Raw genomic sequence first — 17066 nt, 5'->3', positions numbered from 1 at the left:
ACTTATGATGTAACGAGTACATCAGGATTTATGGGAAGTGTTCCCGGTTCCGGCTGACCTAATCTATGCAGCCTAAGATTGAAAAATAGAAGTCTATAATGTATTATGTGAATGCTAGGTCAAAGAGATTTTTTTATTCTAGCTTTGAACTGACAGAGTTTGTCTGCTTCCCGGACAATGTTAGGAAGACTGTTCCAAAGTTTTGGTGCTAAATAGGAAAAGGATTTTGATATTCTAGGTATTATTAACTGGCCGGAATTTTGAGATCGCAATAGATGTGAAGGACTATAATGCGTTAAGAGCTCGCTCAAGTACTGCGGAACTAAACCATTTAGTGCTTTGTAAGTAATCAGCAATATTTTAACATTTATACGATGTTTAATAGGGAGGCAGTGCAGTGTTGACAGAACAGGGCTAATATGGTCATACTTCCTGGTTCTGGTAAGAACTCGAGCTGCTGCATTTTGGACCAGCTGTAATTTGTTTATTAAGCGTGCAGGGCAACCACCCAGGAGAGCATTACAATAATCTAGCCTTGAGGTCATGAACGCATGAACTAATTGTTCCGCATTTGTCAATGAGAGCATAGGGCGTAATTTAGATATATTTTTAAGATGGAAAAATGCGGTTTTACGGATACTAGACACGTGACTTTCAGATGAAAGATTGGTATCAAAGAGCACGCCCAGGTTCCTAACCGACGAAGAAGACTTGACAGAGCAGCCATCAAGTGTTAGACAGTATTCTAGGTTATTACGTGTGGGAGTTGTTTTGTCCAATAATTCGAATCTCTGTGTTTTCAGAATTTAGAAGTAGGAAATTACTAGTCATCCAGTTTTTTATATCAGCTATGCATTCCGTACATTTTTGTGAATTGGTAAGTTTCGTTGGGTTTTGAAGAAATATACAGCTGAGTATCGTCAGCATAACAGTGAAAGCTAATTCCATGCTTCCTAATGATATCGCCCAAGGGTAGCATGTACAGAGTGAACAGCAACGGTCCTAGTACTGAGCCTTGTGGTACGCCATACTGAACTTGTGATCAACAAGACATTTCTTCATTTACTGCTACAAACTGATAACGGTCAGATAAGTATGATTTAAACCATGCTAGCGCAATTCCACAAATGCCAACATGGTTTTCTAGTTTATTTAAAAGAATGTTGTGGTCAATGGTGTCAAATGCAGCACTAAGATCAAGTAACACCAACAGAGAGATACAGCCACGATCAGATGATAAGAGCAAATCATTTGTGACTCTAATGAGCGCTGTCTCAGTACTATGGTACGGTCTAAATCCAGACTGAAAATCCTCGCAGATATAATTTCTTTCAAGAAAGGAACACAGTTGTGAGGATACTGCTTTTGCTAATATCTTTGACAAAAAAGGCAGATTCGAGATCGGCCTGTAATTGACTAGTTCCCTAGGATCAAGTTGCGTTTTTTTAACAAGCGGTTTAACCATAGCCAGCTTAAAGGTTTTTGGTACGTATCCTAGAGATAAAGACGAATAAATGATATTAAAAAGAGGATCTATGACCTCTGGGAGCATCTCTTTCAGTAGTTTAGTCGGTATAGGGTCTAACATACATGTTGTCGATTTAGACGAATTAACGAGTTTGCAAAATTCTTTCTCTCCTATAGCAATGAATGAATGAATAAAATTTTTCCTCAGGGAGACAACAATGCACTCCCTGATGCGATACTGTAGTAGACGGTTGCATAGTTATAATTTTGTCCCTGATATTATCAATAGTTTTGAACTGACAGAGTGTGTCTGCTTCCCGGACAATGTTAGGAAGACTGTTCCAAAGTTTTGGTGCTAAATAGGAAAAGGATCTACCGCCAGCAGTTGATTTTGATATTCTAGGTATTATTAACTGGCCGGAATTTTGAGATCGCAATAGACGTGAAGGACTATAATGCGTTAAGAGCTCGCTCAAGTACTGCGGAGCTAAACCATTTAGTGCTTTGTAAGTAATCAGCAATATTTTAACATTTATACGATGCTTAATAGGGAGCCAGTGCAGTGTTGACAGAACAGGGCTAATATGGTCATACTTCCTGGTTCTGGTAAGAACTCGAGCTGCTGCATTTTGGACCAGCTGTAATTTGTTTATTAAGCGTGCAGGGCAACCACCCAGTAGAGCATTACAATAATCTAGCCTTGAGGTCATGAACGCATGTACTAATTGTTCCACATTTGTCAATGAGAGCATATGGCGTAATTTAGATTTTTTTTTAAGATGGAAAAATGCGGTTTTACGGATTCTAGACACGTGACTTTCAAATGAAAGATTGGTATCAAAGAGCATAGTTATAATTTTGTCCCTTATATTATCAATAGACACATTAAAGGGTTAGTTCACCCAAAAATGAAAATGATGTCATTAATGACTCACCCTCATGTCGTTCCAAGCCCGTAAGACCTCCGTTCATCTTTGGAACACAGTTTAAGATATTTTAGATTTAGTCCGAGAGCTTTCTGTCCCTCCATTGAAAATGTATGTACGGTATACTGTCCATGTCCAGAAAGGTAATAAAGACATCATCAAAGTAGTCCATGTGACATCAGTGAGTTAGTTAGAATTTTTTGAAGCATCGAAAATACATTTTGGTCCAAAAATAACAAAAACTACGACTTTATTCTTACTGCGTCTTACGTCAGCAGCGTCACTGCGGAGTCATGAACGCGGATTGACAACAGACCCGGAAGAGAATACAATGCTGAATAAAGTCGTAGTTTTTGTTATTTTTGGACCAAAATGTATTTTCGATGCTTCAAAAAATTCTAACTAACCCACTGATGTCACATGGACTACTTTGATGATGTCTTTATTACCTTTCTGGACATGGACAGTATACCGTGCATACATTTTCAATGGAGGGACAGAAAGCTCTCGGACTAAATCTAAAATATCTTAAACTGTGTTCCGAAGATGAACGGAGGTCTTACGGGCTTGGAACGACATGAGGGTGAATCATTAATGACATCATTTTCATTTTTGGGTGAACTAACCCTTTAATGTGTCTATTGATAATATAAGGGACAAAATTATAACTATGCTCTTTGATACCAATCTTTCATTTGAAAGTCACGTGTCTAGTATCCGTAAAACCGCATTTTTCCATCTTAAAAAAAAATCTAAATTACGCCATATGCTCTCATTGACAAATGTGGAACAATTAGTACATGCGTTCATGACCTCAAGGCTAGATTATTGTAATGCTCTACTGGGTGGTTGCCCTGCACGCTTAATAAACAAATTACAGCTGGTCCAAAACGCAGCAGCTCGAGTTCTTACCAGAACCAGGAAGTATGACCATATTAGCCCTGTTCTGTCAACACTGCACTGCCTCCCTATTAAGCATCGTATAAATGTTAAAATATTGCTGATTACTTACAAAGCACTAAATGGTTTAGCTCCGCAGTACTTGAGCGAGCTCTTAACGCATTATAGTCCTTCACGTCTATTGCGATCTCAAAATTCCGGCCAGTTAATAATACCTAGAATATCAAAATACACTGCTGGCGGTAGATCCTTTTCCTATTTAGCACCAAAACTTTGGAACAGTCTTCCTAACATTGTCCGGGAAGCAGACACACTCTGTCAGTTCAAAGCTATTGATAATATCAGGGACAAAATTATAACTATGCAACCGTCTACTACAGTATCGCATCAGGGAGTGCATTGTTTCATTCATTGCTATAGGAGAGAAAGAATTTTGCAAACTCGTTAATTCGTCTAAATCGACAACATGCATGTTAGACCCTATACCGACTAAGCTACTGAAAGAGATGCTCCCAGAGGTCACAGATCCTCTTCTTAATATAATTTATTCGTCTTTATCTCTAGGATACGTACCAAAAACCTTTAAGCTGGCTATGGTTAAACCGCTTGTTAAAAAAACTAGAGGTCGACCGATAGTGGATTTTACCGATAACGATAGCTAGGTTGGGCCATACTTGCCGATAACCGATTAATCAACCGATAGTTTTTAAAATTGATACTGGATAAAAACAACATAACACTCCAAGTAAAACAGTGCTGAACTTTATTATAAAAATAATAAAACTGTATTGAACCATGAAAACATGCTTAATGAAATAAATATATAATATGAATAAATATTGAAGTCAATAAAAGACATTAATTCAAACTGAAACAAAAAGTAATACTCTAAATAACAAATAAAACCAGTTACATTCAAATATCTACAATGCCAGTAGTCATGTTTGAAGTCATTGAAATGACATAAATATTAAATGTATAGTCTCACACTTTTGCTTCTATTTTATAAACACTTGATGATTATCTAATCAAAATAACAAAACATGTATTAAAGTGATGACGAAAAAATAACCGAAATCGAATGCTTTTCTGATTTGTTTGTGTTTCTGTCGGCTGTATGAACATATGAGTTTGCTATCTTACATCTCTAGCTTTAAATATGCAACTTCTCTGCATATTAAATGCATACAAGTGACCAGCTGGATATAAACTAATGCAAATAGAGGTAACAATTGTGACATTAAACATTCGGGTCGGGCTTACGTTTATTTTTGTCAGTGTTTTAACCGCTTGAGGTACTACTAATGTTAGCGTCCTCTCAGCCTCGAAGGCAAACAAACATACTGTTGTGCTGTTCTTTCTCTACTAATGCAGCATTTAGTCAACAAATTAATCACTTTCAATTAATCACAAAAATGCAGTGTATACATAGGCTACCTTTTAGCTGTCGGTGCTTTAAACGCGCATCTGATGTCAGCGCTCTCCACGCAGCGTGTGCTCTCAGTGCAGCACGCAGAATCACGTGTCGAAATAAACAACACGAGGCATCAGGATAGTTTTTATTACACCTCTAGAGGCCGCTCTTGTACTGCATGATGCCAGCAGACCCTTCTCAGCTCTCTCTTACTGTGTAATGAATGACAGCGCGCGCTTCTCAGCCGCTCCAGCAACGGACGCAAACAGGAAAAACTATCGGTATGTATTTTTGCCGATAACGATAGTTCCACCAATCAACTATCGGTGCCGATTAATCGGCAAAACCGATGAATCGGTCGACCTCTAAAAAAAACGCAACTTGATCCTAGGGAAATAGTCAATTACAGGCCGATCTCGAATCTGCCCTTTTTGTCAAAGATATTAGCAAAAGCAGTATCCTCACAACTGTGTTCCTTTCTTGAAAGAAATGATATCTGCGAGGATTTTCAGTCAGGATTTAGACCGTACCATAGTACTGAGACAGCGCTCAGAGTTACAAATGATTTGCTCTTATCATCCAATCGTTGCTGTATCTCTCTGTTGGTGTTACTTGATCTTAGTGCTGCATTTGACACCATTGACCACAACATTCTTTTAAATAGACTAGAAAACCATGTTGGCATTTGTGGAATTGCGCTAGCATGGTTTAAATCATACTTATCTGACCGTTATCAGTTTGTAGCAGTAAATGAAGAAATGTCTTGTCGATCACAAGTTTATTATGGCGTACCACAAGGCTCAGTACTAGGACCGTTGCTGTTCACTCTGTGCATGCTACCCTTGGGCGATATCATTAGGAAACATGGAATTAGCTTTCACTGTTATGCTGACGATACTCAGCTGTATATTTCTTCAAAACCTAACAAAACTTACCAATTCACAAAATTAACGGAATGCATAGCTGATATAAAAAAACTGGATGGCTAGTAATTTCCTACTTCTAAATTCTGAAAAAACAGAGATTCTAATTATTGGACAAAAAAACTCCCACACGTAATAACCTAGAATACTGTCTAACACTTGATGGCTGCTCTGTCAAATCTTCTTCGCCGGTTAGGAACCTGGGTGTGCTCTTTGATACCAATCTTTCATTTGAAAGTCACGTGTCTAGTATCCGTAAAACCGCATTTTTCCATCTTAAAAATATATCTAAATTACGCCCTATGCTTTCATTGACAAATGCGGAACAATTAGTTCATGCGTTCATGACCTCAAGGCTAGATTATTGTAATGCTCTACTCGGTGGTTGCCCTGCACGCTTAATAAACAAATTACAGCTGGTCCAAAACGCAGCAGCTCGAGTAGCAGCTTACCAGAACCAGGAAGTATGACCATATTAGCCCTGTTCTGTCAACACTGCACTGGCTTCCTATTAAACATTGTATACATTTTAAAATATTGCTGATTACTTACAAAGCACTAAATGGTTTAGCTCCGCAGTACTTGAGCGAGCTCTTAACGCATTATAGTTCTTCACGTCTATTGCGATCTCAAAATCTGGCCAGTTAATAATACCTAGAATATCAAAATCAACTGCAGGCGGTAGATCCTTTTCCTATTTAGCACCAAAACTTTGGAACAGTCTTCCTAACATTGTCTGGGAAGCAGACACACTCTGTTAGTTCAAAGCTAGATTAAAGACACATCTCTTTGACCTAGCATTCACATAATACATTATAGACTTCTATTTTTCAATCTTAGGCTGCATAGATTAGGTCAGCCGGAACCGGGAACAATTCCCATAAATCCTGATGTACTCGTTACATCATAAGTAGAATGGCATCTACGCTAATTTTAGTGTCTTTGTTTATCCCAAGGTTTTCCCGCAGCCTGCCGGATCCAGGCCGTATCCAGATCTGACGAAGGACTTTCGCCTGGACCCGATGACAACACAGTGCTGAAGTGCCAACTAGTCTTTCCCTATGGAGGATCCCTTTACCACTCTACAGATAAAGCGTTGTCAGGAAAATTTGTTTCGCGTACTTGCCCCAGAGTGATAAAATAAAATTTAATTCTGTATAAAAATGTATAAGGAAAGACCAGTGCTTTGTTTAGGCTTGGTTTGTAGGGAATTACAAACCTGCGCACATACACTGCTCAAAAAAATGAAGGGAACACTTAAACAACACAATGTAACTCCAAGTCAATCACACTTCTGTGAAATCAAACTGTCCACTTAGGAAGCAACACTGATTGGCAATTAATTTCACATGCTGTTGTGCAAATGGAATAGACAACAGGTGGAAATTATAGGCAATTAGCAAGACACCCCCAATAAAGGAGTGGTTCTGCAGGTGGTAACCACAGACCACTTCTCAGTTCCTATGCGTCCTGGCTGATGTTTTGGTCTTTCTTAAATATTCAGTTCTGCTGTTGTTTCAGTGTACTATTTAAGTCAAGGTAAGGCTATTTTCGATTCTATAATAATTTTGAATTTTTATCTTCACATAAATCTGCATTTTATGTATACGCGTTCGCACTTTAAATAACAGCCGTGTCTGGAAAGAATTACAGTTAGAATTTTATTACACTTAAGTCCAACGGTAGTTTCGATTCCTTCCATTTGCGAATTATTTGCTTTTGCTGTGCTAATTGCTGGACCGAGACAGCAACTGTGAATTAAGGGTTATAAACCAGGTTAGACCGAGGCCAGAGCCAGGACAAGCGGTCAGTCTGTGAGACTGTCAGAGCGTGCTGGTGGTCTTTCTTAAATATCCAGTTCTGCTGTTGTTTCAGTGTACCATTTAAGTCAAGGTAAGGCTATTTTCGATTCTGTAATAATTGTGAATTTTTATCTTCAAGTCAAGTCATCTTCATTTATATAGCGCTTTTAACAATGTAGATTGTTTCAAAGCAGCTTTACAGAGATAAACGTATAATTTAAGGTAACAGAGATTGTTTTGGCTTTATAGCGGTTCTTTAAAAAGTTATTTTTCAGCTAAAGTTAGTTTTGATTTGATTCGCTTCCGTCGCAACGATCATTTGTTATTAAATTAGGGGCCGCTAAGACGACACCATTCTCTCTACACAGACTTTAAATGCGAACCTGTGAGAAACGCTGATGGTGTTCACATGCGCATTAAGAATTGGTTCTATAGTTATGTGCGTTTGAATATACACTGCTCAAAAAAATTAAGGGAACACTTAAACAACACAATGTAACTCCAAGTCAATCACACTTCTGTGAAATCAAACTGTCCACTTAGGAAACAACACTGATTGGCAATCAATTTCACATGCTGTTGTGCAAATGGAATAGACAACAGGTGGAAATTATAGGCAATTAGCAAGACACCCCCAATAAAGGAGTGGTTCTGCAGGTGGCGACCACAGACCACTTCTCAGTTCCTATGCGTCCTGGCTGATGTTTTGGTCACTTTTGAATGCTGGCGGTGCTTTCACTCTAGTGGTAGCATGAGACGGAGTCTACAACCCACACAAGTGGCTCAGGTAGTGCAGCTCATCCAGGATGGCACATCAATGCGAGTTGTGGCAAGAAGGTCTGCTGTGTCTGTCAGCGTAGTGTCCAGAGCATGGAGGCGCTACTAGGAGACAGGCCAGTACATCAGGAGACGTGGAGGAGGCCGTAGGAGGGCAACCACCCAGCAGCAGGACCGCTACCTCCGCCTTTGTGCAAGGAGGAGCAGGAGGAGCACTGCCAGAGCCCTGCAAAATGACCTCCAGCAGGCCACAAATGTTTATGTGTCTGCTCAAACGGTCAGAAACAGACTCCATGAGGGTGGTATGAGGGCCCGACGTCCACAGGTGGGGGTTGTGCTTACAGCCCAACACCGTGCAGGACATTTGGCATTTGCCAGAGAACACCAAGATTGGCAAATTCGCCACTGGTGCCCTGTGCTCTTCACAGATGAAAGCAGGTTCACACTGAGCACATGTGATAGACGTGACAGATTCTGGAGACGCTGTGGAGAACGTTCTGCTGCCTGCAACATCTGTGAAGAGCACAGGGCGCCAGTGGCGAATTTGCCAATCTTGGTGTTCTCTGGCAAATGCCAAATAGGGGTGTGACGGTTAGTATATAACCGTGAGACCAACGGTTATAGTTGAACACCGTCATTAGAACTCTATAACCGCCAAAACCGTGTTATTAAAATATTTTTTACAAACATTTTTTAGCGCAGAGAATGATTAAATACTAATTAAAAACAATTGTTAACAGTCTGTGTTATTAATGGTCTACGTCGTTTCCAACTGTATTTGATTCTTTGCCAAGTATCCCCTGACCGACCACCAATCATTTGAGATAGAAATAAAAGCTATGACTATGATATAGTGATGTGCCATCATTATGAGGTTTATTAAACAAATGAAAACATTTGCAATAATAAACATTAGCAATAAACATTTGCAATAATAAACAACGTACCATTACCGATAACTGATCGTACAGTTTAATTACCCCTTATAATTGAATAAAGTTATCAAACAGTCTGCACTGCATAAATGATAAATTATACTAATCCTTATTAAAGGGATAGTTCACTTTGAAATTAAATTTTGATATGTTTTAGCTTACCTCAAGGGCATCCAAGATGTAGGTGTCTTTTTTTCCGCAGTAGTTTCAATTTTGATATTTTGATAGGTCAAACCGTTCTTGTCTGTCAGTCATATAATGCAGGTCGATGGTCACCACCTCAAAGAGCATGCACAGAGTCCAAATTAAAACAATTCCCCATCGTCCAAATTAAACAATTCCCCATCGTAAGTACACATTGATGGCCTAAGACACGAAACGAGCGGTTTGTGTGAGAAAACGAACAGTATTTATATCGTTTTTACCTCTTGTACACAGCCATGTCGAAGTGATCTGAGAGCGCGGGCGGGTATAGATATATACACTAGATGTCGCCTTGGCTACGGTTTCGTTCCAATGAACTGCTGTAGCCAAGGCGACTTCTATTGTATATATCTATACCCGCCCGCGCTCTAAGATCACTTCGACATGGCTGTGTACAAGAGGTAAAAACGATATAAATACTGTTCGTTTTCTCACACAAACCGCTCGTTTCGTGTCTTAGGCCATCAATGTGTACTTACGATGGGGAATTGTTTAATTTGGACGACGGGGAATTGTTTTAATTTGGACTCTGTGCATGCTCTTTGAGGTGGTGACCATCGACCTGCATTATATGACTGACAGACAAGAACTGTTTGACCTAAAAATATCAAAATTGAAACTACTGCGGAAAAAAAGACACCTACATCTTGGATTCCCTTGAGGTAAGCTAAAACATATCAAAATTTAATTTCAAAGTGAACTATCCCTTTAATAAGGATTAGTATAATTGATCATTTATGCAGTCCAGACTGTTTGATAACTTTATTCAATTATAAGGGGTAATTAAACTGTACGATCAGTTATCGGTAATGGTACGTTGTTTATTATTGCAAATGTTTTTCATTTGTTTAATAAACCTCATAATGATGGCACATCACTATATCATAGTCATAGCTTTTATTTCTATCTCAAATGATTGGCGGTCGGTCAGGGGATACTTGGCAAAGAATCAAATACAGTTAGAAACGACGACGTAGACCATTAATAACACAGACTGTTACCAATTGTTTTTAATTAGTATTTAAACATTCTCTACGATAAATGTTTGTAAAAAATATTTTAATAACACGGTTTTGGCGGTTATAGAGTTCTAATGACGGTGTTCAACTATAACCGTCAGTCTCACGGTTATATACTAACCGTCACACCCCTATTTGGCATTTGCCAGAGAACACCAAGATTGGCAAATTCGCCACTGGCGCCCTGTGCTCTTCACAGATGTTGCAGGCAGCAGAACGTTCTCCACAGCGTCTCCAGACTCTGTCACGTCTGTCACATGTGCTCAGTGTGAACCTGCTTTCATCTGTGAAGAGCACAGGGCGCCAGTGGCGAATTTGCCAATCTTGGTGTTCTCTGGCAAATGCCAAATGTCCTGCACGGTGTTGGGCTGTAAGCACAACCCCCACCTGTGGACGTCGGGCCCTCATACCACCCTCATGGAGTCTGTTTCTGACCGTTTGAGCAGACACATGCACATTTGTGGCCTGCTGGAGGTCATTTTGCAGGGCTCTGGCAGTGCTCCTCCTGCTCCTCCTTGCACAAAGGCGGAGGTAGCGGTCCTGCTGCTGGGTTGTTGCCCTCCTACGGCCTCCTCCACGTCTCCTGATGTACTGGCCTGTCTCCTAGTAGCGCCTCCATGCTCTGGACACTACGCTGACAGACACAGCAAACCTTCTTGCCACAACTCGCATTGATGTGCCATCCTGGATGAGCTGCACTACCTGAGCCACTTGTGTGGGTTGTAGACTCCGTCTCATGCTACCACTAGAGTGAAAGCACCGCCAGCATTCAAAAGTGACCAAAACATCAGCCAGAACGCATAGGAACTGAGAAGTGGTCTGTGGTCGCCACCTGCAGAATCACTCCTTTATTGGGGGTGTCTTGCTAATTGCCTATAATTTCCACCTGTTGTCTATTCCATTTGCACAACAGCATGTGAAATTGATTGCCAATCAGTGTTGCTTCCTAAGTGGACAGTTTGATTTCACAGAAGTGTGATTGACTTGGAGTTACATTGAGTTGTTTAAAGGGATAGTTCACCCAAAAATGAAAATTCTATCATCGTTTACTCACCCTCAAGTTGTTCCAAACCTGTATGAGTTTCTTTGTTCTGCTGAACACAAAGGAAGATATTTGGAAGAATGTTTGTAACCAAACCGATCTCGGTCCCCATTGACTACCATGGTATATCTTTTTTCCTACTATGGAAGTCAATGGGGACCGAGATCTGTTTGATTACAAACATTCTTCCAAATATCTTCCTTTGTGTTCAGCAGAACAAAGAAACTCATACAGGTTTGGAACAACTTGAGGATGAGTAAATGATGACAGAATTTTCATTTTTGGGTGAACTATCCCTTTAAGTGTTCCCTTTATTTTTTTGAGCAGTGTATATTCAAACGCACATAACTATAGAACCAATTCTTAATGCGCATGTTAACACCATCAGCGTTTCTCACAGGTTCGCGTTTAAAGTCTGTGTAGAGAGAATGGTGTCGTCTTAGCGGCCCCTAATTTAATAACAAATGATCGTTGCGACGGAAGCGAAACAAATCAAAACTAACTTTAGCTGGAAAATAACTTTTTAAAGAACCGCTATAAAGCCAAAACAATCTCTGTTACCTTAAATTATACGTTTATCTCTGTAAAGCTGCTTTGAAACAATCTACATTGTTAAAAGCGCTATTATAAATGAAGATGACTTGACGATAAAAATTCAAAATTATTACAGAATCGAAAAAAAGCCTTACCTTGACTTAAATGGTACACTGAAACAACAGCAGAACTGGATATTTAAGAAAGACCACCAGCGCGCTCTGACAGTCTCACAGACTGACCGCTTGTCCTGGCTCTGGCCTCGGTCTAACCTGGTTTATAACCCTTAATTCACAGTTGCTGTCTCGGTCCAGCAATTAGCACAGCAAAAGCAAATAATTCGCAAACGGGAGGAATCGAAACTACCGTTGGACTTAAGTGTAATAAAATTCTAACTGCAATTCTTTCCAGACGCGGCTGTTATTTAAAGTGCGAACGCATACATAAAATACAGATTTATGTGAAGATAAAAATTCTAAATTATTACAGAGTCGAAAATAGCCTTACCTTGACTTAAATGGTACACTGAAACAACAGCAGAACTGGATATTTAAGAAAGACCACCAGCACGCTCTGACAGTCTCACAGACTGACCGCTTGTCCTGTTTTTGAGAATTTGTATCCAAAAAAAACAAACAACAAAAAAAAAAACAGTATGCCTTTTGCCTGCTTTGACCAAGACAGGATATAATACATTTGAACATTATGTTCCTTATGTGAAAACATACCAGTGGGTTGGGTTGGTTTTGCAACTGGAAATCTGGGGTTTCCTTCCTGGCAGGCACGTATGTTTGTCCGTCCCCAGGCTCTGGTGAACTTGGTGAAACTACAAAAAGCTGAAGTTTAGAATATGGTGAAGTAATGTTGATTAAAATGGTGTTTTGTATTAAAACATGGCACATTTGGGATATGTTTTGTTAGTGTTGCATGTGTATCATCAAGGCTGAGCTTGTCAATAATTCCAATAAATCAGCATGAGCTTTATTCTAATCAATAGATTAAGTTAAAGGGATACTCCACTTTAAAATGAATATACTCACCCTCATGTTGTTTCAATCCTTTATGAATTTCTTTCTTCTGCTGAACAGAAAGGAAGATATAAGAAAGTCAGTAACCAGACAGTTTCTGGGTCCCATTGACTTCCATAGTATATTTTTTTCCTACTATGGAAGTCAATGAGACCAGAAACTGTGTGGTTACTGACATTCTTCTAAATATCTTCCTTTCTGTTCAGCAGAAGAAATAAATTCATACAGGTTTGAAACAACATGAGGGTGAGTATATGATGACAGAATTTTCATTTTAAAGTGGAGTATCCCTTTAACATGTAAACAAACGCTAATATTTAATGGTAATGGTAACGTGACGCAGTATTTGAAGTTAATGAATAGCCCCTCACAAACTAGGACCACACGGTGCACAAGCTGCGTTTCTACAAATGATTAAATTAACCAATTCAACTTAAGTAGTCACAGATACACTGTCTCTAACATAAAAGTTAAAATCCAACTTACAGAGCAACAATTATTTATTAATCTGATAATTAATATACGAACTTACCGAGCCAAATACCGCCGCCATTACTGAAGATTCGCCCAATATTACTGAATATTTCTGTCCTTTGCAGAGTCATCCTCCTCATCCTCATCCTCATGATCCTCTGTCTCTTCCAGGGCCTCCTTCTCCTCCAGGGCTGCTTGCAAAGCCTGCTCTTCCTCCACACTGGGGTCCTGGGTCTCGGTGATTTCGGGTCCGCTGGGGTGTTCGCTGTGGGACGGTGGAAGCACTATTGGGGTGTAGGCCTCTCCGATATACTTCAACCCCCAACCAATGTATATGTTTCCAAACTTCTTGCCACTTTCAGAAGCATAAGCATAAGCTCCAGGCCAGAGGATGGAGCGCAGCACAGCGATGGAAAACTGAGGAATGAGGTTAGAGGAGATCATGGCGCTCCAAGGTGGGGTGTCATGAATCTTTGCATCCTCAGACAGAGGCGTCAGAAGAGGAGGCCCAATCTCAGGCTCCAGCTCATCAGGTTTTTCCTCCTCCTCGGCATCTTCGTCAAAGTCATCCGCTGACTTCGGAGTTATGTTTACCCACACACAGCGGCCCTGTGTAAGTATGTGCTGTACATGATGGACCCATAGATTCAGAGACTCATGAGCCATCTCGTGTATAAGATTGCCCTCAAAGTTAGGATTCTCCTCAAAGGTGTCTCGCAGTTCTTCATCCTCTCCTTCATCCTCTCCTTCATCCTCCCCAAACTGGTAGAATCCCGCAGGGCTGACGTGCGTGGCGGCTGAGATCCGTGCGATCTGGGCACGCAGGTAGTTTGCCTCATTGCCGGGAAAGGGAGGGAAACTTATAACAGGAGCATCAAGCCTGCCTGAGAAGAGCCTGCGGATCTGCCGCGCTGCTGTGATCTGAGCGGGGGTGACCGTCGGCAGTCTGACCCACGGCATGCCGGGCTGTTGACACACAAAATAAGAGAATTTATTAACGCCAGTTTGATTTTCTTCCTTTGGCACTGGCGCAGGTGGCATGTAAGTTGATTTAGGGAGTGGATCAGCAGCTTCATCCTTGTCCTCCTGTGACTCTTCCTCTCTCTCCTCATTTGATGGTTCTGTGTTCTCCTGCTCCTCCTCCCCGTCACCCTCTCTGAATTCCCCCTCAGCCACCAGGTAGTTGCTCTGTGTGCCGAGGATCTTGCCCCAGAATCGACAGCGCTGGAGACACTGTGTGTCCACCAGTTGTTTCAATGCCAGAAAGATTCTCTGCATCTCCTCTTTCCCCAGACCCACACCAGCTTGCTCAAAGAAGAACGCCAGTTCTGCAACATTCGGTAGAGGAGAATCCACCAGCTCTTCCTCGTGATCATCTTCCCTGCCTGCCGCACATTTGAAGAGTGTCTTCTGCTGCTCGGCCAGCAACTGAGCTGAGGATGAGGAGGATGGATTGTCACGCAAGGTGTCCTGTTTCTCCTGAAGGATACTTCCTTTCAGCTCGCGACTTATGTCCTCGATCACATCGACTGCATTCTCTGGACGCTCATCCATAACTTTTGTTAACATTTCTACAAGGTGATCAAAAAGATTGAGATTTGTTTTAGTGCTGGTCTTCATCATGTAAGCCTTGAAACAAGCTGCCGCCAGTAGTCGCTCATGGTTCAACGCTTCCTCGGTCATCGTAGTAAACTTAAAACTGCTGCCGACTGGGGATATTTTGGGGATATTTAATTTAATTTTATCAATCAATAAATTCCTCTTGAAACAAACTTTGTTGTATTATTTTAATTTAATACTGTGAAGCTGCTTTAATACAATCTGTATTGTGAAAAGCGCTATACAAATAAACTTGACTTGACTAATTAAAAACAAACAAATGTTGTTTTGAAGGTCGTATTTATACTGCCGATTGCGTCATCACCGCGTCATCACCGCGTCACCACAGCGCATCCTACGATGGGCGATTGCGTCATCGCGGCGCGACGGAGGCTAAAAGCGACACCAAATGCTCCATTCTTTCCCCGTGAAAGGAACATAGACAGTATTTAAACTATAAAGTATATAAAAATATAAAAGGAAGGATACAAAACAAAAACGGATCCTTAGTGGCCTATTCTACCCAATAAGTCATTGCGCGCCGGTGACGACAGCATTATTATTTTATTTTTTAAAGGCGGCTGAGACTAGAGTTCGGTGGTGGACAGCAAATTCACATTTAAATCTAAGTATTATGTTTTCATTTACTCAAATAGCTAGCGAAACCACAGTTAAAGTTTCTTATAAACTTCATCTTAACTCCTTCGTCACCATTGCGTGGCTTCATTTGTCAGGTAGTTTGAGGCAAAACTTGTGCTAATATTGTAATATTGCACTAGTCTATCTCACTTGTGTATTATAATAAATACCACTCACCCTATAAAGCCCACAAAAATAAGAAAAGCCTTAGATAAGGCAATGGGGTTTCACTTTTATGTGTATTTGTAGTGCTGTCATGCAAGCTATGTGGTTTTAACCAAATTTGAGTATCCAGAAATATGATTTCTTAAGTATTTTGTATGCATGTCTTGATGTGTCATATTTTGCAGTGTTAACAATGCACTTAAGATTGCACCCCTGTGTTAAGTACCCCTTTCTGCTTTTTTAGAGCAATTCAGGAGAAAATGGGTCTGGGGAAGGTAACTGCCGTACCAAAAAAAAAAAAAAAAAAGGGACATCTTAATATATATATATATATATAAGAAAATAAAAAGTAAAATATATAAGAAAATTAATACACACATCTTTGCTGAAATGTAGTGCTGTTGTTGTTGTTAACAAGGTTCATTTGCTCTGCCCTTAGGATTGCAAATGTCCTGGGACAGGTGAGGGTGTGTGAACTGAAACTTGGCCCTGGTTTATCCTCATGGATGAGGTGTTGGGACAGAGGCATTGCACCAACCCCCCTGTCATCATTGCCTTAATCCCTGAGGACACACCAGGGCAGAGTTCAGCAGTGGGTGCCCACGGTGAGGAGGAGCCAGGTGCACCAGCAGCACCAGCACCAGCACCACCAGCAGCACCAGCACCAGCACCAGCACCAGCACGAAGGCGGCGAGACAGAGGATGAGTTTTTGGACTTGATCAGAGAAGACATGCAACTAGAGAGGGAGGCAGAGGCGAGGAGAGCACAGGAAAGAAGGGAGAGGATGGACAGGCTGTTTTCTCTTCTTGAGAGAATGATTGAAAAATATATTGGTTAACTTTTTTTTCACTTTTATTTTTCAAAAGGAAAGAAATTCTGTACATTATTTTTATGCAACTTTAAATGTGTAGATAAAAGACAATGAATTGTTCTGGACATTGTTTCTTTTTGTAATGACAGTCATCATTTCTTCATGAAACAAATTCTTCTATACCTTTTTAAAAACAACAACAACATTTGTTCTATAGGCTACATTAAAGAACTTTTCCCAACATATGTTAAACATAACAAAATCAACATAAACATTTACAGTAAATAAAATAAGAAAAAAAAGTAGACTTTTATTGAGCTGAGCAGGGAGACCCTGGTGGAGCTGCTGGACCGGGATGGGCTGCCCCTGGTAATGCCTTCTGCTGGTGGGACATCATCTGGGATGG

The 17066-nt window shown here is 40.5% G+C and overlaps 1 protein-coding gene across 5 annotated transcripts in view; it reads right to left on the bottom strand.

Annotated features, from left to right (window-relative positions):
• The window catches only part of LOC309509428 (radial spoke head protein 4 homolog A-like), a 29512-nt gene extending 14358 nt beyond the window's left edge, over nt 1–15154 (bottom strand). Inside the window, exons 1-3 of one of the 5 annotated variants that reach the window (XR_014209899.1) lie at nt 13504–15154; nt 12672–12769; nt 12480–12545 (exon numbers count right to left, since the gene is read on the bottom strand). Coding sequence is in view for 3 of the 5 variants with exons in the window: in XM_082184133.1 (XP_082040259.1) it covers nt 13545–15128 (1584 nt within the window). In the remaining 2 variants the exon portion in view is untranslated. Of the gene's footprint in view, nt 1–12449; nt 12780–13503 lie in introns of those variants that run through there. The other 4 variants (XR_014209898.1, XM_082184132.1, XM_082184131.1 and 1 more) reach the window with 4 other exon arrangements.
• Between the last annotated feature and the right edge of the window lie 1912 nt (nt 15155–17066).

Source organism: Leuciscus leuciscus, assembly GCF_965113295.1.
Source record: "Leuciscus leuciscus genome assembly, chromosome: 11".
Classification (NCBI taxonomy): domain Eukaryota; kingdom Metazoa; phylum Chordata; class Actinopteri; order Cypriniformes; family Leuciscidae; genus Leuciscus; species Leuciscus leuciscus.
Note: the sequence above shows the minus strand (reverse complement) of the source record. Positions and strands in the feature narration are given on the sequence as shown.